The sequence below is a fragment of the Ceratotherium simum genome, chromosome 30, assembly GCF_057802395.1.
Source record: "Ceratotherium simum simum isolate JZ-2026a chromosome 30, ASM5780239v1, whole genome shotgun sequence".
In the NCBI taxonomy this organism is placed as follows: domain Eukaryota; kingdom Metazoa; phylum Chordata; class Mammalia; order Perissodactyla; family Rhinocerotidae; genus Ceratotherium; species Ceratotherium simum.
This window is the reverse complement of record NC_141929.1, coordinates 29379105-29407044: the sequence shown is the minus strand read 5'-3', so window position 1 is coordinate 29407044 and position 27940 is coordinate 29379105. Positions and strand designations below refer to the sequence as shown.

General features: G+C 51.1%; 1 protein-coding gene across 2 annotated transcripts in view; it reads left to right on the top strand.

Moving 5' to 3' along the window:
* GNAO1 (G protein subunit alpha o1) overlaps positions 1–27940 on the top strand; it is a 171979-nt gene that overhangs the window by 83977 nt on the left and 60062 nt on the right. For both annotated transcript variants that reach the window (XM_004431620.3, XM_004431619.3), the window contains exon 3: positions 621–762. In XM_004431620.3, coding sequence (XP_004431677.1) covers positions 621–762 — 142 coding nt within the window. The remainder of the gene's footprint in view (positions 1–620; positions 763–27940) is intronic.

The window sequence follows — 27940 nt, the reverse complement described above, 5'->3', positions numbered from 1 at the left end:
TGTTCAGAGCCACCAGAGTAAGGGTGACACAGTGGTCAAATCCCAGCCAAGGGTAGAAGAGTAGACACACTCCTTCTGTTGCCTTTTCTGTTGTCAAAGATGAAGGTGGTTCATTTTAAGTGAGTCCTCTGCCCTTCATTAAAAGCACTGAGAGTTTTCTGTGAAAGAAAAATGTATGATTCGTTTGCAGGCTTTTTGCAGGGTCTTCAACAAGATACTCCTGAGGAGATGTTTAAATTAAGACCTGAGCTTTGCTTAAAAATCCTAGTGTTAGCATTAATTGAGTGCTTACTGTGTGCCCCTCCTGTTCTAAGTACTTTCAAGTATTATCAACACCTTGTTGACTGATATCTCTTTCACTACATACTGGGAATGTGAAAAGACTGCATTTCTTTTTTCCACTCTTCTGTTTGTCAGATTAATTGTCAGTAATTCAGGTAGATTTTTCCTTCATATTTTACAGTATTAATGCATCAGCTCAGTGATTCAGCATCCCAATTGAACCTAGCCCTCAGCCAACTAGGCCAGGTGATTGGCCCGGGGGCCTCACACGCCTGGTGCTCCCGGTACCGGGTGAGGACAGCGCACTCATCAGATGTGGTGTGTGTGGTTTTCTCTAGGATCATCCACGAAGATGGCTTCTCTGGAGAAGACGTGAAACAGTACAAGCCTGTTGTCTACAGCAACACCATCCAGTCCCTGGCAGCCATCGTCCGGGCCATGGACACTTTGGGCATTGAATATGGTGACAAGGAGAGAAAGGTAGGCCACTGAGCCCATGGGCACAGTGAGGAGAGGGCCTGTCTCTGTTAGCCCACTGCGTTCTCTTTATAACACCAGGCTGCCTTAGAGGGACAAGAAGAGACTGTGCTATACACGAGAGAGAAGGCTAGTCGCCAACCTAAGCCAGTTTACCAGTCAACCTGACAAATAGTCAAACAGGGGCTGCGGTGATGGGCAAACCTCCACGGCAAAGTTGCCAACAAGGACAGCAGCCACAGAATTCCAGGGTTTATTTTGCAGCTGAGAAAGGGTTGGTGACTGTTTTAAATTAGGACTCCGGCAGCACTGTACAAGTACTTGCCCTTGGCAATTAACTTAAACAGAAAAAATGTTTCTTAAACAAAACAAGCCCTACCTGACCACCATCTCCCCTCCTTGGGAAAGCTTTCCTTGCCTTGCTGGGGGTGGGGGCAGCCATTTGAATTGGCTCTCTTTCTTCCTTTAACCGAGGAGGTGTTTCCTGCCTCTCCCAGGTGAGTCTGAGGACCTAAGGGGCTCTCCTTTCTTTAGGAAGTCGACATCCCAAAACAGGGACTGTTTTTCAGTTGTGTTTCCAGGCCTCTGATAAGTGGTGAATGGAATAAGTATATAAAAGTCTTGTTTGCAAACATTTGCATTAACTGTAAGACTGAACTATATAGAGCTACACTGGTAAAGCTAAATAAAAGGGAGAGAAGGAAAACAGCCTTGGAGAATTCTATCCAGAAGTGACTCTTTGTCCCCTGGTGGGATTCTGAATCCCAGCGATCCTGTCCCTGTGACCTGGAGTGTCGAGAAGGGGGCAGGTGGAGCCCTCCGAGCGCCTGGGCCCTGCGCTGGGGCCTCTGGGTGGACAGCATTAATCTCTGATTACTGTGTGATTCGGTTGTGCATTATATGCATGTCCCGACTTTGCTAAAAATCATCTCCGTCACAGAGGAAAACCATCCTCACCTTCTCTGGGTCTGATAAATCATCTGTGACAGATAGCTTTAAATGTGAAATTCAATATTTTATGCACAAAATCCTAATTCCATGGGGCAGAGTCATCCCAGCTCAGGCATTGGCTCCTTCGGGTACTGGGGAATTAGGTGACAGAGTGTGTCTGAGGCCAGGCCAGGATGGGGAAGCCAGCCTGGAAGACAGGCAAGGGCTGGGTCCCTTGCTCCTCAGGGAGGCGGAGTCCAGAAGCTGGTTCTGCAGAGGAAGCTCTTATCCCCCGGGGGACGGGCTTTAGTTTTGGTCATAGAGCTGGGGCCTGTGGAAAGAGGCACACAGCTATTTCTTCAGTCCTGTTTCCACGAAGCATTCACTGAGGGCTTACGACGTGCCAGGCATGCTGGTTGCTGGGGATACAGACATGAGCACCTGGGAGTGGTGTCTGGAGAAACCAGTAAGCAAATACCTGCTCAGATCACCAGAATTAGCCAAGAGGGTTACAGGACCTTACTCATGTTGATTATACTGGCCACAGGGGTAATACAAATGGCCCTCATCTGTTGAGCACCTGCTCGCTGCCAGGCACTGTGCTAAACACTTTACATGTATTAACTGATTTTAATTAACTCAGGGTTAAAGCCCAGAACAGGAAATGTCTGGTCTGATGGTCAGACACAGGACAGGCCACAGGCCTTTGGTCTCTGTCTCCCGTTTGGCCAGAGAGAGCATGGTCCCTGAATCTCCATTAACCAGATGACAGACACAGTGCAAAAGGCTCATGCGTCCACAGCACACACCTTGCACACAAGACACACACACACACACACACACTGGGAGATCTTCCAAGAGTGTGTGTGTTCACCACCATGCCCACCTCCCAACCAACTCTTCCTTCCCCAAAATCTCCTGCCCTGATTATGTATGACCTAGAAAGTCAGTGGGACTTTGGAATGCTTTTCTCCTTCAGTTTTGGGAAACATTAACTGTTCCTGTGGGATTTTTTTTTCCGTTTTATTAGCCTGAATAGAGAGATGATTGCTTGGGAATAGCTAGTAATATGATATATTAAGAACTATACTGCAGGGCCCCTGGGGCCTCTGTGGCTGTTTCTTCTCTGTGGGATTTCCCAGTCAAGACAGCCCTCAAGCCAGGAGGACAGGGAAGGCTCCAATGGAAACGGAGACTGAGAACAGAGTGGATACTCCCTGGAGAGTCTCCTGGACACACAGTAGAGTTGGAACCCAGTTCTCTTATGGCAGGTGGCACCATGGCAGGCTCCTGACCCATCCCCAGGGTGGTACAGGCTTGTCAGGCACAATCCTGGCTGGCAAAGGCCTCCGGGCACTCAGGCACCTCTTCCCTGTGTTATTTCACCCGTGAAGAGCGAGAAAGGAAAGTTGAGCCAAGACTCAAGCCAAAGTGAGTGGGGCAGCTAGAGAAGGTATTTCCTGGGAGTGGGCTGGTGTGGATTTGCAGTCTGGGGACTGGGCGCAGGGAACCCCATATATTAGCGGGGGGTAGGGGAGCACAGGGTACAGCTTCTTCAGACAGAGTAGCCAGGGAAGGTTTCCCTGAACCTGGAAAGGGATTGGAACTTGACCACAAGAAGGAGCCAGCCGTGGGAGGAAGAAGAGACAGAGGTTCCAAGCAAGCACCAAGGCTCTGAGCCAGGAGTGAGCCTAGTGTGTTAGGAGAGAGAAAGCTTCTGTTCAGCCTGGATTGCACCCTGGGGGAGGGGTGGGCTCTGGGGTATTGGACACCCTCCAGTCAGGTCTGCCTGCAGCTGGCCAGTTATTGGTGCCCAGATGCCCCGACCCCAGGTCTGGGTCTCCTCACTCTTTCCTCTCTCAGGCCCCCAGGGGTTGCCCACCTGGGGATCTGCTGTTTGGATGTTGGGAAAACTGCCCCATGAAGAACAGACCCAGACTGGTATTTTGGTCTCTAAAGAAAAGACCTCCTTCCCTCTCTTGGCTTCCCCACCTCTGCCCTCCTCCATCCTCCCCCTGCCCATCATGGGGTACCTGGAGGAAGACAGCTCCATACCCAGCTTCTGCTTGCTGTCAGGGGAAGCAAGAGGGAAGCTGGCCCAGCCAGCTTTGCCCGCTTCACACAAAGAAGCATCTAGAAGCTCCCTTGCTGTGCCTTATTTGAACAGGTGTCCCTGACTTCTCCTGGCAGCTGGCTCACCACCTGCCCAGGCCCCCCAGTGGAGGGAGGACTGACTGATTTTTTCCTTGGCCTCTCTGTGGTGTAGACTCACCTGAGGTCACATGACTGTGCATGAGACCAAGTTTAAAAAAGTCTCAGCATGGGGCAAAGAGCGGGGACCACCTTACATTAGTCTGGGTCTTCCATATGCCATGCCCCAGCCTCACCAGACCACGGACCCCTCCCCAAAGACACCACCTACTCCCATGCCTCCAGGCCTTGACTCAGGCCATTCCCTCTGCTTCTAATGTCCTTCTCCCCTTCTTTTTCTCCTGAAACTCCTCCCATTTAGTGAGGACCAGCTTAGCTCCCATCTCTTCCATGAAGCCTTCCCTCTTCCTTTCCCTGACAGCAAGACTCAGCTCAGTGCTCTCTCTCCTTTGAGCACTCACTCATGCACTGGTATGAAGACTGCTTGTTTGTGTCACTCTTTCCTTAGAGCAGTGACCCTTGCACTTTAGGGTGGTCAAAACCCATTTGAGCAGCTAACGAAAGCCTGAGCCTTCTCTCCAGAACAGTGCACACATGCACGTATCTAGAAAGTTTTGCGTACAATTTCAGGGGGCTCTAGAACCAGTAAAGCCCACCAATGGAGCCTAGAGTAGGAACTGCTTCATAATTTAAGGTCCTTCTGCTCAAGGCCTGTGTCATTCATCTTTGGGTCATCTCTTCACCCCAACAACCAGCACAGTGCTGAGCACATAGTAGGTCTTCAAAAGCACATCCCTTGAGTGAAATGACATTTCTAACTTTCCCAGTTCTCAGAGAAAAAAGGAAAAGTACCTATAATTTCATCACTAAATAAACTGGTGTTGATTGAGTACCTACTGCGTGTAGGCTTTGTGCTAAGCCCTGCGTAAAGATTCAGAGGCAGGTGAGATGGGGCCTGTAAGGAGCTGGTCATCTTCTTGGGAAGACAGGGCTCACAGGCTGAATGAGCACAGCCATTCCACAAGGTGGTCAGGGAAAGCTTCTTAGGGGAAGTGAGGCTGGAATTGTCCTTGAAGCAGAGATGTGGCTTGACAGGGGCAGATGTGGGTAAGGAAAGGGTCTTGAAGCAGGGAAGAACATGAGTAAAGGCCATGGGTTGGTAGTGACCAAAGGAGATTTGCTCCAGTGGCCAGAACCGAGGGTTAGGGCGTGGGCAAGATGTGGGAGGGTTAGAAGAGCCAGTCAGGTCAGATTGGGAGGGAGATTGAGCCTTGGAAGGGATGCCAAGGAGTTTGGGTTTTGTCCTATTGGCAGTAGGCAGCCATTGATAGATTCTCAGCTGGGGAGGGATGGGATGAGAGTGTTTTAGGAAATGATCATGATGGTGTGTGCAGGGTGGACCAGTGTGGGGAGAGACTGAAGGTGGGGAGGCGGGTTGGGAAGCTACAGTAATTGGCCATACATGAGGTATGAGGGTCTCAATGGGGTGGAAAGGAAGGGCAGCAAGGTGAGGTGTGGAGGCAGAAGAAGGAAAGGGGCCTGGTGATTAGTTGGCTGCTGGGGCAGAAGGGTGAGGATCAGGAAACTGGTTCTCTAGTGTGACCAGGCTGGAGGACTGGGAGCAAGATGGAGCCCCCGGGGGGAGGGGGACAGGGCTGGGCTGGGCCAAATGTGGTGAGTCTCATTTCAACCAAATGGGCTTCCAGGTGGGAGCAATCAGTAGATGGACTCAGAGAAGTGAAGCTCCAGGAATTAAAGATGATGATAATAGTGGCTTTTAATTTTTATGTTCCAGGGCCTGTTTTAAACAATTCACATGAATTAAATTATTTAATCCTAACAACTCCCTGTACAGTGGGTGATATTGTTATCCCCATTTTACAAGTGGAAAAAATGGGGCACAGAGAGATGCAGTGACTTGCCCAAGGTCATGCAGGTAAAATATATATGTAAATGGTTAGATGTGTAACCGTAATGAAACTATAATCCATGTGGTTCAGGTCCAGAGCAGAGTCCCATTTAAATAGGCACAGTACAATCAGACAAAACAAATCATTCAAAGAACTCCATTCTTTATCCTGAGTCTCTCTAAAAATATGAAAAGGACCCAAAGGAAAACTCCCACTGGTTTTCTCATATATCCTTTTCTGTTGTCCTCATGTCTGTCCCACCCGCACTCTCTGGAGCTGCTGTCCTCCCAAATTCCCCAGAGACCCTCCCTCTAGCCCCAGCCTGCAAGGCTTTCCCTCCCCCTCTCTTTCTCCTTCTCTTTCTCCCACCTTTCCCTCCCTCCTCCTTCCTCCCTCTCCTCCTCTCTGCGTGTAAGGGGTTCCCTCTCTTCCTCTCCCTCTCTCCCTTTCTCCATCTGTTCCTTGGTTTCCCTCTTTCTACTTCTCGCTCCATCTCTCCCTTTTTCCCCCTCCTTCCTCCCTCTCTCTCTCTCCCTCCTTCCCCTTTCTCTCTCCCTCTCTCTCCCTCCTTCCCCTTTCTCTCTCCCTCCTCAGCCCCCAGCTCATTATCATGTAAATTGTCTTAACCTTTTGAGCTGAGTCTCTCCCCCTCCTCCTTCCTCAGCCCGGGGCCTGCATCTGCATCACAAAAGCAGAGAAACTCATCTGGCAGAACTGGCCCAGACTCAGATACTTGAAGAAAGGCTGGGGGAAACTGGACATTTACAGGATTAGAAGGTTCGCTTGGACCAGCAGGGGGTGGGGAAAGTCTGTGAACAATCCCCCATTAATAAATCTCATCACACACACGTGTGTATATATAAACATACATAAAATTTCTGTGCATTTACATGTATACTTGCATATGTAAAATATATTGTGAACTAATGGAATGATTGCAAAGAAGTAATGCCTTGAACTTGCATGAGGCTTTATTCAGTTGAAAATATTTTCATTTTCATTTGTTCACCATTTCTGCCTATGCCTATTTCTCTCACTAAATTATAAACTCCCTGAGGACAGAATATAGATCTTATTCATCTAGTACAATGCATGACACAAAAAGTATTTGGATACTGTGTTCAAATTCCAGCTGTACCACCAGCTATGTGGCCATGGCTAAATTATTCAACCTCCTCAACTCTCAGTGTTTTTGTCTGTAAATTGGGCATAATCCTAATACTTCCTCATTCATCTGCTGTAAGATTAAATGAGATAATGCATGTACAGGGCTTAAGATAGTACCTAACACATCAAGTTCTCAGTACATATTAGCTCTTATCCTTTTAATTATTTGTTTAAAATTATTATTATTGATCAAATACTGATGAATTATCCTCACAGCAATCTAGTGAGGAATGGGCAGGGTTTTATCTGCATTTTTCAGGTTAGAGACAAAGGCACAAGGCACTTAATTGGCTTCCCAGGATCACTGACCTAAATGGACTAAAGATCGTGCTGCTGGACTTGGGGCCTGGTGCTCTAATGCTGCACCAAGGGGCTTCGTTAGAACCGCCCCCTGGAGATAATGGCAGCTCTTTGGGGATGCGGAATCAAATTTCACACTTAGGTTCCAGAATGTCATTGGATCTCCTCTGGTAAAAGGAATCTTGACATTTAAGTCCCACAGTGGAGCTCAGAACACTATCTTTTTTTTAATCATGGAAATATTGTGGTGCCATCTCCGCAGCACAGTGCTGTTTGCCCTGTGGTTTGCCTGAACTCTAAAACAGATGAAAACAAGGTGCTCTCTGGCCTGTGTCTGCCTGAGTTCCCTGGGCCTGGAGAAACCTCAGTGGTGGTTGTCAGACCTGATGGGGCTGGGCGAGGTGACAGATGAAGGCCACATGTTCCCATGCCCAAACCTGAGGCCAGGAAGAGGCTTCCACTGCCACGTGCTGGGCACCAGGGCTCTCCCGCTGTACCCGCCCAGGCCTGGCCCTGCTCTGACTCTCTGCCTGCCCAGGTTAATAGAGCTTGAAACTCCTGTATTCAAGACCATCTAATTCTGCTGCTCCATTTTCCAGATGGGACAAAATAGGCTCCATCTTACTCAAGGCTTGACAACGTGGCAGACCAAGTATTAGAACTTACGGTTTTCTGAATCACTGTTAGGTTCTCTTTCTATCTCAGCAGCCTGCCTTAAATCTCCCAGCCAACTGGGGCCTCATTTTCTTTCGTTCAGTCAGTCAGTCATTCCACAAATACTTACTGAGCATTCACTCCCTGGCAGACAGGGCACAGGGCAGCGGGATGAAAAGATATGGGGGCTCCTAAGCTTGTGCAGAGATCACATGCATAAGAAGAGAAGGTGAACTCCTTGATTTCCAAGGCCTCTTTCAGCAGTGCAAGACTCAGTGCAGCCAGCTCAGCCCACTCCCTGTGGTCTAAGGCTGGATGGGGTCCCAGGCTCCAGGTTTGGGGCAGGCATCAGTTGTTTAAGCCCTGCCGTGAGGATCCCCAGACCTGGCCGCTGGTTCCTTGGCCCAGGTTGGCAACACCAGTGGCTCTTCCTGGCTTCCTACCAAAAGGAAGGACCAACTCAAAGGAATAGCAGTTTTCAAGATGGGAAAGGAAGAGGAAGGCCTGAAATCTCAGATTTTTGAGATGTCCCTCAGATGCCTCTCCTCCTAAGAGTCTTCTTGGGTTTCCTCAGCTGAAAATGGTTACTCCCTCCTCTGAACACTTGTCGTCCTGGAGCTGCACCCCCAGCTGTCCCCTGCACTCTGCTTCATGGTGTCTCATCTCTGCAACCAGACAGTAAGTCAGGAAGGCCAGGACAGTCTTGTCCATCTGCGTGTTCCCCACAGCATCGTGCCCAGGGCCGAGCAGGGGTCAGTGGATAGATGAGTTCATGGTGATTCCATTCATCCAGCACATGGGTGTCTCCTCGGGCCAAGCGCTGGGCTAGGTGCTAGGGACAGGCCTCAGGATAGGGACAGGACAGACAGCCCCTGCCCTCAACAGATGTGTCCATGGAGGAGGGAATGAAAGATGCAGAACATGCTTCTTTTCTTGCCTTCTTGGTCTCCTCAACAGCCAGAGCAAGGGTGGCTGGAGCACCCTCCTGCCTTCCCCCATTCATTCATCCATGCAGACGTTCATGGGTAAGCCCCGCCCTGCCCCCAAGGGGCGCAGGCAAGGGGTGCAGACATGGCAGTAGACAACATTTTTTATTTTCATGAAAGTGCAGCGATGGGAGCCCTGAGGTGGGTGACGATGATGAAGATAATAATAGTGACCTACCACAATGGGTAGTCTCAGGCTTAAATGACACAGTAAGTGCAAGCTCTTAGAGCAGGGCCTGGCACACAGTAGGTGCTCAGGAAAGGTTAGCTGGTGTTAGCATCGTGTACCTTGAAGCAAAATGACAACCGCTGTAGTTTTACAAGGCTGATTAGGCCTTACAGATGAAGGGAAGGAGGGAGGCCCTCTGGGCAGAGGGCAGCATGAGCCAAGTCAAGGTTTGTGCAAGGGGCTGAGAGTGTGGAGGGGGAGCACTTCTTTTCTCAGGTTCTGTCCTGTTGTCAACTGTCCATCCTAGAGAAACAGCAGGAAAGCTGGGACAGGCTTGGACAAGTACACTTGCTGCATGATTGGCACTTAATGAAGAGATGCTGATGAGGGGAAGATGAGGGTTCTCCTCCTCTTCAGAGGAGAGTTTCAGAGTTTCCTAAGGGCTAAGAGGAAAACCTTTGTTCTGAATCTTGATAGAATGCTGAGCTGTTCCCCGCCTTAGGAAGTTGAGTGTCAGAACACACCAGGGGGCTCCCTTATTGATGGGCCTCTCGGTCCTCTCCATGGACATCAGGGGTTGTGGTCCAGGCCCAGAGGTGAAGGACCTCCCTATAGGGGGCTGGGCTGACTGTGCTACCCCAGAACATTCTGAAGAAGTTGCCTTTGGGACCAAATTGTTGGAAAAACAGTTCACCTAGGAGAAAGCCTACATCCTTCCTGCCTTGAGGCCTTTGGTGCAGAGGCACCAGTTCAAGCAGGGACACGCTGCCTGGCCTCGTTCTTCAGGAAGCAGGGGCAGAGTGGCATTACAGTTAGGGAGCTGTTCCACGTGTGGGATTTTGGGTAGTCGCAGCCTAACTGTAAATGGTGAGTGCTTTCTCTTGAGCAATCATGTAGCTCCGCTGAGTTTCACTATGTCAGTTAGGATGTATTTGGCTGCAAGTGAAAGAGACCCAACCAACAACGTCCTAAACAGTAGAGACAGTGTTGTTTCCTGGACGGAATCCCAAGAGTCGGCAGTCCCAGGGCTGCTTCTGCAGCTGTGCAGTGTCAGGGCCTGGGTCCACACCTCCGTGGCTCTCTGGGTGCTCATGGTTCCAAGATGGCGGGTAACACACCCTCTCACAAGGAGTCCAGAGGCAGGAGGAAGAAGCAGAGCAGCCCAGCTTCTTACTCCTCGTTGGCCTAGCAGCAAGGGAGCTGAAGAAAGCAAATGTGTGGCTTTTTTTGCCACCCTAGTAGGACACGCAGGCAAGAGAGAAGGGACTTGGGGATAGCACTAGTCATCGCCTGCCACCCTCCCTTTGGACTCTCATGGGAATTAGATAAAAATGTGCAAGTGACCAGCCCGGTGGTGCAGCAGTAAAGTTCGCGCACTCCGCTTTGGTGGCCCGGGTTCGCAGGTTCGGATCCCGGGCGCGCACCGACGCACCGCTTGTCAAGCCATGCTGTGGCGGCGTCCCATATAAAGTGGAGGAAGATGGGCACGGATGGTAGCCCAGGCCAATCTTCCTTGGCAAAAAGAGGAGGATTGGCATCGGATGTTAGCTCAGGGCTGATCTTCCTCACACACACACAAAAACAAAAACAAAAAAAACGTGCAAGTGGATGTGCTGAGTCAATGGGGAGCCCTGTCTGAAGGCCAGGAGGGGCAGTGGGTGCTCTGGTGGATGGGTGCTCCACCAGGCTGTGGCAGGGGTGGGTCCTAGTTTCTTCTCCACTTTTTGCCTTTGTTTTCCCAGTGTCTTAGTCTTTTTGGGCTGATATAACAAAAATACCATAGACTGGGTGACTCAACAACTTAACATATTTATTTCTTAAAAAACAAATGTATTTCTCACAGTTCTGGAGGCTAGGAAGTCCAAGATCAAGGTGCCAGCAGATTAAGTGTCTGGTGAGAGCCCGCTTCCTGATTCGTGAACAGCTGTCTTCTCACTGTGTCCTCACAGGGCAGAAGGGATGAGGGAGCTCTCTGGGGTCTCTTATAAAGGCACTAATGCCATTCATGAGGCCTCCGTCCCTATGACCTAATCACCTCCCAGAGGCCCCTCCCCCTAGTGTCATTACATCTCGGATTAGGTTTCAACATATGACTCTGCAGGAGGGCAGGGACACAGACATGCTATAGCACCCACATAGGCTCAGAAACTAGAATGTTGTCCCAAGAGGCACTAGAAACAAGAAAACAGTTGGTGGCAGGTGAATCCTGGCAGCACAAAGCTGGTGGCAGTAGTTTCAAGGAAGAATGTCCATCCAGATGAGCCTGGGACAGGGCTCCCTGGCCTCCATCTGGCCCTCCTGACTGCCCTTCCTGGCATGCCAAGTGTAGTGGGTGTTCAAGGCTGGGCCACCGCTGGTCTCTGCATGTTCACTGCCTGTAGAAAGGGGCGTGAAATTTTAAAAAGAAAGAAAAAGAAAAGGAAACTTTAAATCAAAGACTCAAACAGTAAATGAAAACCACAGATGATGATGCCTTGCACTTGTGTTCTCTCTCTCTCTCTCTTTGTCTCTCTCTCTCTCTCTCTCACTAGTATACACTCCCCTCCTCCCTCCTTGTAAACCCCTAAGTACCCTGCTCTAATGGTGGAAAAATGTTACAACTAGGTAAATAAATATTCCTGAGCATCAAGACTAAGGTGGGTCCCCACTAAAGGCCTTCCCTTGGGTGTCTGGGAGACCCCCACGTTACAGCCTTTCCCTGCCTCATTCCCCCCTCATTTCTGCTAAGCTACCCCACAGGGGGAGCTGAGAGCTTCCTCTTTGGAGAGCGAACATTATGGGTACATCCTTTGGGCTCAAAGTAGTTGGTTTAAGGTGGCAAACTAGCTGCCAAGAGCCTTAGAAGATGCAGAGAGCAGCTAAGAGAGCCCTGCCTGGCCATCACCATTCTTTGAGGCTCCTGGCATATTGAAAAATGAAGAATCAAAACAAGGTCACAAAATTGTGGTATATTTTAAATGTGTATATTTAACAAATTAATACTTTGGACCCACCACAAATGTGATGCAAAATAATCGTGCTAACAAAGAAACAGTCACAGGATTTACAAAAATATTGATTCATAGTGCAGTGCTGGCCACAGTGCTGGTCCCGCAGTGGGACACAAGTTCAAGCTTTGTGATGACGCTGTCACCTGTCACCCCAGAGGTCTCTCCTTGACTGTATCTATTAGCTCATTTGGTCCAAGCCCCAAATTGAGCCCTTTGTGAATGTGCAGTCCCTCCCTGGTGACCCAGTGCACTGCGGGAGGAGCCTGGGGACCAACAATGTGGATTTCAGCTCGTTGAGGGGTGTCAGGGACTGAGAAAGGGGTTAGGTTTGTTGAGACAGCGGCACAATGTGGGTGAAACCGTGAGTCACAGGCTCGGTGGGGATGGCCAAGGTGTCATCTGGGTCCCTCCTCAGCTCAGAAGCCCTTCTCTGTGTGTGTTAGGGTGGGAGGTGGGGTGGTACCACACACGTGGGGTGGGGGATAACTTCCCTAGGAACCAGAAACCGTCTGCCCCTCCCACAACTAACACACATTCATCTTCTGTTTTACTCAGTTTCTTCCCCACTTCTTTATTTGTGAGGCAACCTACAGTGGTCTTGCATCACTGCCAAAGACCCTCCTCTGGATAAGTTAGGATACTTTTGGTCACAAGTGATAGAAGACACACTCAAACTGGCTCGTGAAAAAAAAATTAACTGGCCCAGTGATTCAGAAGTCTAGAGGTCCAGCTGCAGGTGAGGCTTGACTCAGCAGCTCAGATGACATCCCTGGCTTCTCTGCATCTCTCTGCTCTGCCCCACTGTGTGGTCTTCACTCTAGACTCCACAAAATTGCTCCCTCACCTTGCAAGACAATAGCTACAGCAGTTAAGTTGGCACATCTTCCCACCACACCTAACCTGTGAGCATCCCAGGACATAGGGAGCATAAGGTATGCCCACACGGTCTTTTCCCTGAGCAGCTACCTGGGTCCTGGGAGACCCTCTCTCTTGTTGGCCGCAGTTGGATCACATGCCCATCCGTGAACCAGTCACTGTGACCAAGGGGATGCAATACTCAGATTTCCTGAGGGGCTCCTGGGACAAGCGTGAATTCCCCAGAGGAAAGCCAGGCGCTCATGAAAAAGGAAAATGGAAGCAGAAGAAATGGATGCTGGGGAGCCTACCATAGCCATCCTCAGATCTCTCCTTGACTTCAGCACTGCCAACTAGGGTGATTCCCACTGTATCGTGGAGGGCCAGCCAGGCTGAATCTAGCACAGCAGGCTTAGGAGATATCCGAGGTTGGCCTGGAGCCAGAGCTGCTGTTCCCATGGTGGCCTCTCCCCAGTGGGCCAACCAGGATCCCGGGTGGCAGGGAACATGGACACGTGGCCCTCAGCCCACCACTCACCCTTCCCATCTTGCCTTGCCACTGGGGCTGCGGCAGGAGCAATGGAAGAGTTGGAGATGAAGAGCAGAGATGGGCCAGTGGTAGGGAGGTCTGCACAGGAGGACTCAGGTCTTTCCCAGCCTGGCTGAGCCAGCAGGGACCGTAGCGATGTGCCGGCCATAGCAATGCACTGGTCGAGACCTCATCTTAGAGCTGGGGAAGCGCAGCTGCCAAGGGCTGTGCCCAAGAAAGGCGGCTCAGCAGGGTTTAGCGCCAGGCTTGGGAGTCAAAGAGACATGACCCTGATCCTGGCCCTGCCTTTTACCAGCACCGGTCTTCAGGCTCCCTCCACCTCAGATTCGTCATCTGAAAAGTGAAGGTAATACTACTCCTACCTAGGCAAAGCGTTGTTAGGGTTAAAAGAAAGAGTGAACGTTAAGAGCTGAGCAGAGTGCCCGGCACCTGGTAAGTGTTCACTAAACAGCGACTGCTACACCCTCCTCTCACCCACACTCCTCTGCCTGCCCAGTGGAGAGCCGGGACTAGAAGCCTGGGTGTGACGGTGGTTTCAAAACTGGGGTGAAGAGTCAGTGCCAAGGCCTCTGAACTACTGCAGGTCCAAGGGGCGGCCTCACCCCCTCCCCAAACTTACCTGTTGGTTCTGGTTCTGGTTCTGGTTCCAGGCTGGGAGACAGGGTGTGCCTCGGCCCCGGGCCCTCTTGCTGGCTTTGCAAGAGTGGAGCTGAGTGGAGTGGTTCAGGGCTGCTCCTGCACCAGGGCCCAGCAAGGCCTGAGAGAGAAGCCAAAAGAAAGAGACAAGGAGAGAAGAGGCAAGACCACAGAGAGGAGGAGGAGAGCGGCAGAAGTGGTGACAGTCACCGGGGAAACACTGGGGGCGGTTCTTCATTAGTTGGAAGGGTCATCCATCAGGTGTCCCAGTGTCGGCGGGGTTCTTAGCGCAGTGCCTGGCACAGAGCAAATGCTCCTTAAATGGCAGCTGCTTTGTTCCTTTTTATTAGGGCGCATACGGTTCTGTGAATGTCATTCCCACGGGAAACCCCTCCCTAGTCCCTGCAGCTGAAGGTGTCTTCTCTTCCTCCTGGGCGCACACAACACCTCTCCCTCTCACTCATTCACTGGGTCATCCATTTGAGAAATGTGTTGTGGCCTTCCGCACACTAGCAGTGTGCCGAGCACTGGGCACACCACGATGAACAAGAACAAGCAGGGGTACTGCCGTCACGGAGCTCAGGCTGGGAGAAGATGAGCGCCCCTCAGTAATGCCAGAGAGCCTGGCCTGGCCTGTGCTGAGGACGAGGTCTCTGACAAAGAGCAGAAGGGACTGGATGAGTGAGGCAAATGAGCAGGAGAGAAGGGAGAGAATGTTGCAGGTGGGTGGAACGGCACATGCAAAGGCTCAGAGCTGGCACATCCTGACCAAGTGTAAGGGTCTGAAAGAAGGCCAGTATGGCTGGAGCCCAGAGGTCGAGGGGGCAGAGGGGCAAGAGATGAGGCTGAAGAAGAAGCCAGGGGCCCGCCAGGTGAAAAGAGCTTCTCAGCCATGGAATATTGGCTTTGTTCCTAGCTCAGCAGAAAGCTACTGAAGGTTTTAAGCAAGGCCAAGAAAGTCTTGCCTCTGAAGAGGCTCACTGGCTACTGGGTGGAGCAGGATAGGTGGCCAGCAAGAGTGGTAACGGGTGGGAGGAGCCGAGAGACCACTGCAGGCATCCGGGCATAGCCGTCCGGCCGGGCGATGTGACAGTTGCACAGAGACTCCATGTCAGGTGGACGGTGGGCAGACCCAGAAAGAGGCCTCAGGACTCGTTCTCTCTCAGGACAGGCTGTACCTCTCTATCCCATGAACTCCTCTGGGCACCCTGCCCGGCACGGAGCCTGCCGAAGCTGCACATGTCTGTTGGGTGAGTGGATAGACGTCCCTCACCTCCCCAGCTTAACCAATGCAGGTGGGAGCCCAGGCCCGGAGCACGATGGCAGCCCTGGCCTCCTGCTCTGGGAGTCCTCGGGGGGAACCTCCTCCAGGCTCCCTGCATCCAGAGAGCCGCTGCCTCTCCTCCCCAGCCCCTGACTTCGGCTCCTTCTGGGTGTTCTGGCCTCGACTCCTTCAACCCCTACCCCTGGCCTCCATTTCCTCATGGGTAAAATAGGGATGATTCTATACTTATGACAGTCAATAACCATGGATGAGAGCCTTGCAATGCAACGTGCTCCTCTGAACACAGCGTGAACGTGTTATTGCCACTGATGCCCGCAGACCCTTTCTGGCTCAGAGGACAAGCTCTCATCAGCCAGCACAAGTGCTAGCAGCCGGCCTTCTCTCTCTCCTCTCTACTGAGTCAGCCCAGGAGCAGCTTCTGGAGGAGATGTGGATTGTGGATTGGGAGCATTTGCACAACCAGCCTCCCCTCCCCCAATATCTCTGGTCTGAGGTCCCTGGGCACAGTCCCGAAATAGCTCACTGCCAAATTAGGCCCAGCTTTTCCAGCTCTGTGGGCGCCCTCCCCCTTCTTTCCCAGCCCTCTGTCTTCCTTCCTTTCTCCTTCCTGCCGCACTTCCCTGCGTGGTGCCGAGACCAGCTGGTTCCCCGGTGACAGCTGGTCAAGGAGAGGAAGGCTGCTCTCCTGGCCCAGGGTGGCTTGCTGGGCCCAGCCTTGCAGGCCGGGGTGTCTCCTGGGGGCCCGCGGCACCCCACGCTGTCTGCAGGGTCTGCAGTTGTGCACCTGAATGGTGGAGTACCGTGACTCCCAGGCCCTGCCCTCCCCGGGACCAAGACCAGGAGCTCCGCTCTGCAGCAGGAACCTGATGATAAGTTTTCTGACTCTTGCGTCTTCTCTTGGGGAACCACAGGACACGTCCTGGAAGTGGAGCTCTGTGGGGAATGGGGCAAAGAGCACAGGCTCAGGAGTCAGACAGGTGCAAGGTCAAAACAGCATTCTCTCTTTTCAGCTTTATGACCTCAGGCAGGTTCCGTATCTGTTGAAACCTGAGTTTCCTCATCTGTAAAATGGAGATAACACCAATGTATTTCAGTCAGGGTACAGGCTTACCTGCTGTATCAAAGACCTCTGAATAACAGTGACATAAACAAGATAGAAATGCATTTCTTTCTTTCCTGAGCATCCCAGTTGTGATACAGGGTCAGGCCCTTCTGTCCACAGCTGAGTTGCTCTGTCACACTCAGAGTCCCTGCTTCCATTTCGGGTCTAAGAGGCTCCCCAGCTGCCCCTTCTAGCCAGCAGCAAGGCCGGGGGGGGGTGGGGGTTGGACTGTAGAAGGCCTTGAGTGTCAGGCCAAAGAGTATAGATTCTCCACAGCATGGGCCGAGGTGTCTGGGTTAGGGGAGGAGTGTTCCGTGGAGACTGCCGTGGCGGGCAGGAGAGTCGCAAGTCTTCTCTCTGGGCTTGTTGTGTCATGTCAGTTTGCTTCAGACTTACTTTTTATCCAAGGCCCAGAGGTTCTTCCCTGACCCAGAGCATTAGAATCTCAGACCCCCTTCCACCAGCCACTGAGGGGCAAGCCTCCCTTCGCAGCACGATGGTCCCCGCCTTGCCCTGCGCTTCCTGGTGGATCTGCACCAGGACTGGCCTCAGGCTGTGGCGGCTTCGTCAGAGAGCCTCGCATTGGCCCGCTCATCCTTGGAGGCCCAGCGCTCCTGCCCCTCCTCAGGGCAGCCTCGCTGACTGGGCAGCTCTTCCCGATGCTGCCCTTCCTTGTGCGTCCACATCCTCGAGGTCTGCGGCAGCCCTGGCGGCATTTAATCACAGCTTTCTTAGTGAGCACTTTGCTGTGAATGTATAATTTTGCACTGGAAGAATCGTTGACACTCTTATAGCCCAGCTTCCTCAGATGTTAGTCCCCTGATGCGATGGAGCAAAACTCTTTTCTTGTCGAATAAGTTTGGGAACATGGACTGTTCCTCCTTTTGGGGAACCACAGTGCACATTACAGTGTTGAAGGCACTCAGAGCCCTGCAGAAAGGAAGCTCGTTGACATGTGCCTCGTCCAGAGTTTCCCTACCGTTTTTTTGAGCCATCCTGTTAAGTTATACAACCATTCTCTGGGACCTGCTGCTCTCACCTGGGTCCTTCCTCTTACAGAAGGGGATATAGAGGCACAGTGTGAGGAGAGACCTGCACAAGGTCATAGCACAGGTCACAGCAGAGCTGGGATGAGAACCAGGTCTCCTGTTTCTAGACCAAGGGTTTTTGTTCTACTTGCGTGCCTCTCTGCTGTCCCCATGGGAAGCAAGAACCACACTCCCACTTTCCAGTAAGCATTGTAGGTCTGCCTTCCCTGCTCCAGTGTCCCCGTCCCATGCCCCCTTTTGCATCTGGTCTCCCTGAGCAGTCGCAGGGCAGGGCCCCTGCCCTCTGCTTCGTCACTGCCACTGTGGGGGCGGATCAGCCTGTGACTTAGAGTGAAGCATCGAAGATTGGGCCACCCGTAAATTAGAGAGTCACCAACCGGAGAGTGCCAGGAAGCAAGCCCATCCTTGGCATGGGTGCCAAGTCCTAGAAGTTTCCAAGCTGGGCAGGGAGAAGACAATCAGGCCTAGTCCCTGCAAGGAAGCTGTTTCCTCCTGGGAAAAGTGGGGGAGAAGGGAAAACACAGCCCCACAATCCTTATCTCACCAGCCACGCAGCCCAATGGGGAGAGCGGCCAGTGTGGGGCGTCTCTTCCCTCACTGTGACTCTCTGGCGTCTGGAGGAGCAGGAGCCCAGTCTGCTTGGGCCCCCAGGAACTCGGCAGGGAAGGACTAGGGTCTTTGTCATGTGAGGGTCCATCTTGAACAAGAGGCATGCCAGGCCTCAGCTCATGGCAGAAGAACACTGACCCTTCACAGAAAAGCCAGGCTCCAGGCCTGGCCCTGCTCCTGGCTGGCTGTGTGACCTCAGGCAAGTCCCTTGTTTTACAGGGTCCTACAGAGGCATCAGATGGCCTCTAAGATCTCCCTTCCACCCCACCCCCCATTTCAGTTCTGTAAATTCTAAAAAGTTCTATAAATTATCCTGGCAGAACTTAATCGCTAAGTTTAGGTGATTGCCAAACATGAGGTTCTTACTTTGCATCCCAGAGTGTGAGAGGCAGGGCACATGTATAACATGAAGACTGACTTCTCTCAAGGAGGCAGATGATGTTCCAACAGCCAGCAGACGGTTAGCGGAGAGGGAGCCCTCGCGAGCACCCAGGACACACAGCTTGGGGTCAGGGCCTGGGGCAGAGCTGTAGATATGGGCACGGTCCCAGCCCGGTGGGGCCTCCAGAGTGGACTGGCACACGTAGGCCACCAAGCCATGGGGATGAAGCCACTAAATCAGGCAGAAAAACACCGTCAAGTGTGACTGTGCTGCATCTGTGTCAAGGGTAACTCCGTCACAGGGCGGCCGGGGGATGAATGCCCATGTGAAGCTGTCAGTTTCAGTCTGGTCAATCCGGAAGTCTCCCTGGGTGGTGGGGAGAGGGAACGTGGATTTCAGGAGCTGTTCACTTGACGAGAATGAGATGGCAGAGCATACAGAGCAGGCTCAGGGTCGGGGTGTGAGCCAGGGACGCCTTTGGGCATTGTCACAAACATCTTGCACACATTTCATTGACCCATGCCCCAAACCCAGAGCACCTGGGCACATGTCCCGTGGCACCATCAGGGCACCTGGAGCTCAGGGCAGTGGGAGGTGCTGCTTCTGAGCATCCCCCCACCCTGGTCAAGCCCCCAGACAGTTGCAACAGTCTCCTCACTAGCCTCCCCGTGGCCTCTCCTGCCCCCCCATAATCTGTGCTCCACACAAGAGCCAGCGAGAGCTTTTACAAATGTGTATCTAATCCCCTGCTTGAAAGCCCTCACTGGCGCCCTTGGCCCTCGGGATAGAGCCCTGGCAGCCATGGGTCTGTGCTCCTGCCACAGGGTCTGCTTCTGATGCTTTAAATGCTGCAACCGGGCCGGCCCCGTGGCTTAGCGGTTAAGTGCTCGCGCTCCACTGCTGGTGGCCCGGGTTCGGATCCTGGGCGCGCACCACTGCACCGCCTCTCCGGCCATGCTGGGGCCGCGTCCCACATACAGCAACTAGAAGGATGTGCAGCTATGACATACAACTATCTACTGGGGCTTTGGGGAAAAAATAAATAAAATAAAATTATATAAAAAAAAATTATAAAATAAATAAATAAATGCTGCAACCTCATGCCCCAGGGCTCTTGTGTGAGCCGTGGCCCCTGCAGGAGACATTCTCCTCCACCCCTGTTCCCCACTCAGAACTAGGCTCTACCGTCGCCTCCTCTGGGAAGCCTTTCCTGGCCCCCCAGACTAGGCGGGCCTTTTGTCCTGATGCTCTCAGAGCCCTGGGAACTCACTTCAGGGCCTTGTCATGTTTGTAAATGTATATGTGTATGAATATTTGATCAGTGTCTGTACTGCTGCTAGGTAAGGGGAAGAGATAGGACCTATATGACTCCAATTAGAATCAGTGCCCAGCACCCAGCACAGTGCCTGGCCGAGAATGGTTGGGTGCTCAGTTAAACTCTGTTCCACGGACAGTCACTGCCCGCAGTGTGCTGAGTTGTCTGCTGGGGTCAGAATATATGTATCTCTGGTCCAGGCTTCCAAAACGGAGCGGTGCCTCCTACTACTGTCACTGTTCAGCCCAGGAAACAGCTACTGGCAGGCTCTGCCCTGCCTAGCCCTCGTGGCCTACAGGTCTGGCTGCATATCAGTGCTCCAGCCTCAAGAAGCAGCCATTGCAGAGTCAAGCAACCCTACAGACACCTCTGCACCATGAGGCCTGCAGGCTTGGCGGAGTCAGGGTCTTGGACATGCAGCCCGGCCCGTTCCTCCTCCCTAGGCCTTGGCCTGGGAAGAGTCTGGTGATGGTGTGAGTTCTGGTGTTAGAGCCAGCTTTGTTCATAGCTAGCTGTGTGGTCCTTTGAAGACCCCAGAATACATGCTGTCACTGGGTCTTGTGGTCAGCTGACTGTGTAGATCCTGAGGTCCAGAGGGCCACAGCATCCTCAAGTGTGCAGGGAGATGTCTTCCCATGGGTGTAGCAGACACAGTCACCAAAAGAACCAGCCATAATATCTTTGAGAAGCACCACCCACTGACCTGGATTCCCAATAGCACTCACAGGCCCTGAGTTGGGGTTTAAAGAACCCCCCAGGGTATGGGGTGAGAGGATGGGGACTATATTCTCTGTGTATGGGAGCCAGAAGGCTCTGGTGGCCCTGGCACTCCCTAATCATTGTCCTGACCTGGACATCCTCTCCGTCCTTCCTCCAGCATTTATGGAGCACCTGGTAAGGGCCAGGCTGGCAGCAGACAAGATCCTCTCAGTCTGTGCACATGGGAGCTCACAGACTTGTCTCCTCCATCCCGGTGCTGAGCAGAGTGCTTAGGCTCACATGCTCTGCAGCCAGCCTGCCTCCTGGCAGAGCCCGGTGCTGCTGCTTGCCAGCCATGTGACCTGGGGGAAGTTACCCGTCTGCTCTGTGCTTCCTTTTCTTTATCTGTAAAATGGGGATAATAATGGTACCTACCTTGTGCTTGGAAGAATGTAAAGGATTTGAACAGTGCCCAGCACACTAGTATGTGTAAGCTCTTTATATTAGTCTACTTGGGCTGCCATAACTAAACATAGACTGGGTAGGTTAAACAACAGATATTTATTTTCTCACAGTTCTGGAAGAACTAATAAACTAACCTGGCATGTATATAGGCCTTTTCCAATTACACAGCTATGTGGTGAGCCCCCTATAAGGGTAGGAACCCTTTGTTTCCCAGCTCCAAGCCCTGGATTTGGCACAAAAGTAAAACCCTTTCACTTGCACCATCTTTTTTTTGAGCTCTGAACCTCCCACCTGTGGGGCAGGTGTAACTGGTGTTTACAAATGAGGAAACTGAGGCTCAGAGAATTCAAATGAATTGTCCACAGTCAAGCAGCTAGTCAGTGGCAGAGCCATCCTTAGACCCAGATATTCCAAAACCTGGCCCATTGCCTTTTCCATTTCCAGTAGGGCCCCCTGTGAAATCAGAGCAGTTGTTAAAAATCAGATCATGGAGAACCAGAATGAGTTTGGAACCTGAATTCTAGAGCTGGCTTGTTCCTGGGCCACCTCCCAGGCCTTCGGTTTACAGCTTCTGAATGGAAACAACACCCTCTGCCCCAGTACTGTGCAGGAAGAGGGGCGGGGGTCACACATGTGACACATATGAGAGGTGATGCCTACTGAAAGCTGGCTCTGTGCCTCTTCCCCTGGCACTGGGCCCTTCTTAAAGCAGGGCATAGAGGGCAGGCACCCAAAAAGAAACCCATGCCCATTAGCAATCACTCCCCATTACGCCCACCTCCAGCCGCTAACAACCCTAATCTACTTTCTGTCTCTATGGATTTGCCTATTCTGGACATTTAATATGAATGAAATAAAACAATATGTACTCTTCTGTCTTCTTCTTCCACCGAGCATAATGTTTTCAAACTTCACACATTGTAGGCAAATAATATCCCCTTGTATGGATATACCACATTTGTTCATGCATTCATCAGGTAATGGACATTTGGGTTGTTTCCACTTTTTGGCTGTCATAATAATGCTGCTATGAACATTCATGAATAGGTTCTTGTGTGGACTCATGTTTCCGTTTCTCTTGGGTCTATACCTAGGAGTGAAACTGATGGGTCAGATGGTAAGTCTATTTTAGCTTTTTGAGGAAGTGTCAAACTGTTTTGCAAAGCGACTGTACCATTTTACATTCCCATCAGCAATATATGAGGGTTCCAATTTCTCCACATTCTCGCTTACGTTTGTTATTGTCCATTGTTTCTGTTATAGCCATCCTAGTGGCTGTGAAGTGGTACCTCAGTGTGGTTTTAATTTACGTTTGATGACTAAGGATGTTGAGCATCTTTTCATATGCTTTTAGCCATTTGTATGTCTTCTTTGGAGAAATGTCTATTCAAAACCTTTGCCCACTTTTTTATTGGGTTGTCTTACCGTTGAATTGTAAGAGTTCTTTATATATTCTGGACACCAGTCCCATATCAGATATATGATTTGCAAATATTTTCTCCCATTCTGTGGTTATCTTTCCCCTTCCTTGATGGTGTCCTTCGAAGTCTCACCCACTTCTGCCCCTGCCCCCTCACATGGGCCTCCCTCCTTTCTGGCCTATTCATCTTTCTTGTTTGCTCTCCCTTGAGGACTTGCACTCTCCTTGGGCTACAGGAACCGGCTCTATCCTGCTCTGTGGACAATGTTTCCAGAAGGTTCTCCCCCAGCCAGCAGCCTGAACTGCACCCAGACTGTAGTCATCCCTGGTTTGGGGGGTTCTGAGGCTGTGTGATGATCTGTGCCCACAGCCCCACAGGATGAGTATGGCAGAGTGGAGAGGAGTATGGCACACTGAGCGTCCACTGTGCACTCGATGCTTTGCGTGCACTATCCCACCATGTCCCCAGAACACTCTTAAGATACTAGTATTTTGTCTACCCTGTGAATAAAATGGAACCAGATTTGCCATCCAGTGTGTCTGACTGCACAGCATGTACATGGCTCAGGGGCAACAAGTTTACCTCTGCTGGTCTATTTGGTAAATGACTACTCTGGGAGGGGCCCAGTGTTGTTCAAAAATGTTAGAGAAAGTGTTGGTACCTCCCTGGACTAAGTCCCAGTATGGTGGCAACAGAAGTTCCTCGACACTCCAGAAAATGCCTGACTTCACCTGCTGTAACAACAACCCCCAAATCCCGATGGCTCACCCCAGTAGAGGAATGTTTCCTGTTCACATCACAGTCTAATGTGAAAGGTGGGGGGTGTTCTGGTCCAGGCTGTCGGGAGCCGGCTACTTCTCTGTGGTCTGTGGCTTTGCCAGCCCCTGAACCTCTGCTAGACTCCTGACGTCAGGCCAGCAGACAGGGAAAGGAGAACACATGCAAGGTTGTAAGGGGAGTTTTCTGGGGCCAGGCCACATTCCATTGGCCAGAACTTGGTCACACCTAACTGCAAGGGGGTCTGGGAAATGTCTAGCTGTGACCCCAGGAAGAGAAGTCAAATAGCTCTTGTCCACAGGGAGCCAGTCTCGGGCACAGTGCTCAGATGTGAAATTGAGCCAAATCACTTCCAGCTCCTCGAAGTGCCACCCCTAATGCGGTGAGAGGTCAGTTTTCATGGCTCCTTTGGCCTCACTTCCTGGTCCTCACTGGGGCCCAGCCGAGCTGTGCGGGCTGAGCAGTTAAAGAGCGTTGCTTCTCTGTGACGTGATGGAGCAAACCTGAAAATTCGCTTGTTGGTGACAGTTGTGGTAGAGCCTCCCCAGTTCCCACCCTACCTCCTTTATCCCAACTCTGTAAAATGGATGCCCTTCTGATACTGACACGCATGATAGCTCTGGAGCTTTGATTCCACCTGCTGTGTGCCAGTGTTCTAGAAACTTCTGTGTTATGTTGGTGTTTCTCTGGTACGATACACGTGCTTTGGTGGATATGAGATTAAGTGGTATGTATAAATCTTTTATTTTTACTTTCGTGATTATATATCTATTATAATGCGTATTAGAAAATCACTTAATACATAAAGCCCATAATTTCACATAAATTATCATTTTAGATGAGGCTAATTTTGGGGCTTTACTGATATGGAAAAAAAAGTGACACATGAATGACTGAGTTTGGGAACATGGGGTGAAAACACTCAGATGCTAGACTGCCTTGATGAACTGTGGTCCCAGTGCTTGCTAGCCGTGTGACCTCTCTGTACCCACTTTCCTCCTCTGAAGCATGTTCCCATAGTGTATATAGAGTATAGGATGGTTCGAGTGTCAAATGATCAATAATGGTATGGCACATGTTATGTGCTCAGTAGGTGTTAGTTACCCATTGTTAGTTATTAGGAAACACCGCGTCATATCATTTAACTGCGCCAACAGCCCTGTGAGCAGTGTTATTACTGCCATTTTACAGATGAGCAAAGAAAGGCTAAGTCACTTGCCCAACTAGTAGCAGAGCCAGGCTCTGACCCCTGGTGTGCCTGACTCCTAGGCTGGGCTCTGGGGGGGGAGTCCAGTTGCAGTCCTGGCTCTGGCACTAACTTAGAGGCTGCCTTAGGCAAGCCCCACCCCTCTCTGAGCCTCAAGCTTCCCGTGTGCGTGGGGCAGGGGACCAGCTTCTTGCTTTGTGCAGGACCAGGCTTGCAGGACTTAGGGGCTGCTATCCTCGCTTAAACCACAGCAGAAGCCTTTGCTTTTAAAAGAAAAAAGAAAAAGAAAACAACTGGACTGGATGTGATCAGGATGCCTGCAAACTTTGCCCCTTCCAGATCCTCTGCCTGGCTGTGGATTCTTGCTGCTCTCTCTCTCTATAGCACCTGAGTACTTCACTGTGCCCAAGCTTCAAACTTCCCCCAAGTATAGACCATTATTTGTTTATCTATTCATCTGTTGATGGACATTTGAGTTATTTCCGTTCTGGCGCTAATATGGATAATTCAGCTTGATGTACAGGTTTTTGTGCGGACATGTTTTCACTTCTCTTGGTAAATGCCTAGGAGTGGAATTGCTAGGTCATATGGTAGGGGTTTGTTGACTTTATAAGAAACTTTCAAACTGCTTTCTAAAGTAGTCATACTATTTAAAACTCCACCAGCAATGTAGGGGAGTTCCTGTTGGCCCACACTTTCATCGACACTGGCAATTGTCAGTCCTTTTCGTTTTAGCTATTCTAGTTTGTACATAGCGGCATTTCCTTGTGCTTTTAATTTGCATTTCCTGATCACGAATGATATTTAGCACTTTTTCATGTGCTTTTTGGCCATTTGTATCTCCTCTTTTGTAAAGTATCTGTTCACATTTTTTATTCTTCCTTTTTAACGGGTTGTTTGTCTTCTTCTTAATGAGTCGTGAGAGTTTTTTAAAAATACATCCCGCATACAAGTTCTTTGTCAGGTATGTGTATTGGGAATATTTTCTCAGTCTGCGGCCTGCCTTTGCAGTGAACATTTTTAAATGGATTAATTAATGAATGTTGATTTGTTGACTCTCAAGCTTTCTAGCTCAGACCTCCGCTTGAGTGTTAGGAACCCTTTTCTAATTATTTCTGTTTGGCTGTGAGATATCTTTATCTGCAGGTAGGGTGGTGGGATGGCATTAGGGGCTGAACTTGTGGACTCTGGAATCAGACAGTCCTGGGTCCAAGTCCCCACTCCAGGGCTCATGCACGGGCAGATCCTTCACCTCTGCTCTCTGAGCCTTGTTTTTCTTGTTTGTAAAATGGGAACAATAAATGATCATCTCCTTGGACTGTTGTGAAGATTAAATGAGGTGATGACTGTAAAGCACCTGGCGAAGGCACACAGAAGCTGAGCTGTACCGGTTGGCACTCTCGTTCCTAAGGCCCATCGGCACCCCAGCCCCAGCCCATGTGAAACCAGGCCGCACAAAGCTGGCTTCCTCTACCTTCCGTTTTGATACTGAAAATACCACCTTCATGGCTCTTGCATCAGCCCCGTCCTCTCTCCACCCAGGCCCCAGCCCCGGTCAGGCCTCCTTCCTCTCCGCACTGCTCTTGGAATAGCTCCTTACTGAGATGGTCTCCCTGCCTTCTGCCTCGTCCATCTTCCACCCTGCGTGCCGCAGCCACCGTTGCCAAAGGCTTCCTTTCTGAATCAGAAACCTGGGGCTCCTGGGGTGGGTGTTTAGGGGAGACCACTTTGCAAGGGCAAGGCTCGGCTGTCCCTAGCTCCTTCTCTGGTTATAAATAACAGGCTCTATTCTTAGCCCACTAGCAGTTAGTTCTCCTCCTCTACCTTCCAGAGCCTCCATCAAGGACCTTGGCTGTCCTTACTGGAGACAGGCCATTCCTTGGCCTTTGGCAGGACCCATTCCTTTGATACGTGATCAGAAAATTCAATTATAAAACCAATTACTGATTTCCTGAGCTTTACACGGGAGACATGAAAGTTTGATTAAGTTTGAATTCCTGTTTGGCTGATTGCCTGCCAAGGCCAAATGGCCTTGTAGGAGATTTTTTGTTGTTGATTCTGGTTTGTTTTGTGGCTGCACTCTTGGGTGGGGGAGGAAGCACATTGGTTTTCTGTTGTGGGGTTTTTTACCAGCCCCCCAGCTTGCTGAATGGCTGTTCCTCTGTTGTGATGCATGAGATGTAAATCCCCCAAAGACCTGTTGCCAGGGCAATGGGCTCCCGGAATTGAGCTCAACTAAACAAAGTCCTTCAGCTTTGAAGGGAGAAGCGTTTGTTTCCCATGCGGAGTCGAGTTGTAGTGGCCTTCCACAGGGCCGCATTCGAGGACACCTGTGTGAACAGGGACACGGAAGTGGCTCACCGGTCACTTGCGAGCAGCTTCAGCAGTGTGGCTGGGCTCTGACTGCTACATCCCCTGCCCGGGGAACACACAGATGCTGGGGCCAAGGATCAAGGGTCCAAAGACAGGAGCCCCCGAGCTGCCTCTGCCCGGTGGTCACGTCTCCCCAGAACCTGCAGGGCTGGACCCCCACGGCAAGGGCCCAGGGCAGGTGGGAATTGGAAAGCAAACCTTGGTCTCGAGCCAGAGCGCCTTGCTTGTTCAGATACTAGTGGGAAACCAACAGAGCCCGTGGCAGGAGGTGGCCGGTGCTCCAGGTCAGAGTCTGAGTTGGTTCGGGGACCCAAGTTCCTTCCCTAGGAATAAGATGAGAGGATCTCAGTTCTTTGGAAGCTGTAGCCATCCCCGAACTCTTCCTACAGGGGGCATATTATCCAAGAGTGGTGATGGGGCCCCTCTCAAAAGTGCCTCCCCCATGCCTGAAATGCCCCAATTAGAGACGGAGCCCTTTGGGTTTGAAAGGCTTTTAGGTCTCTAGGAATCCTGGTTAAAGTGCTAATATCCCTGGAGGGAGAGCATCTACAGTGGGGATTAGCCATCAGCTAACTGAGAAGAGAGCCCTGTGGGAGTAGGACATGGGATTCCCTGTGTCCAGCATGGGGTCGGATAAACTGCACCTGCCTCCCAGCTTAGTCAAGGCCAGGCCCAAAGTGACCCCTCACACCAGAAAACATCTGCACCTCTAATGTCTACCTGGTGCTCCACACATCGCAAAGCACTCACACCCTGCCGCTCATCCACACAGCAGCCTCACAAGCCAGCTGCCTTTGACCCCCAGTTGCAGATGGGGCAGCCAAGGCTCAGAGAGGTCAAGTGCCTTGCCCAGCATCACACAGCTGGTGAGTGCAGATTCTGGATTCGGACCTGGGACTTCTGAGTCCAACTATGCCTGTTTCCTCTGTGTGCACAGCCTCGGGCTGCATTGAGGTTGTGGACACGGTGCACCCACTTTGTTCGATTGGCTTGTTTGTTTGTGTGTTTGCTTGTTTTTACAAGGTGAGAATTTTTTGTAAGGTTTGAGTTTGGGGTTTTTTTCCTTTCTTTTCTTTTTTTTTAATGAAACTGTTACAGCTTCCTGGTGGAGTTGTAATTAGGAAATTCTGGGTTAGTCAGCTAAGCAGAATTGACAAATAACCAGGCAGTGCTGGATCAAGTACTTTTTCCCTTCCATA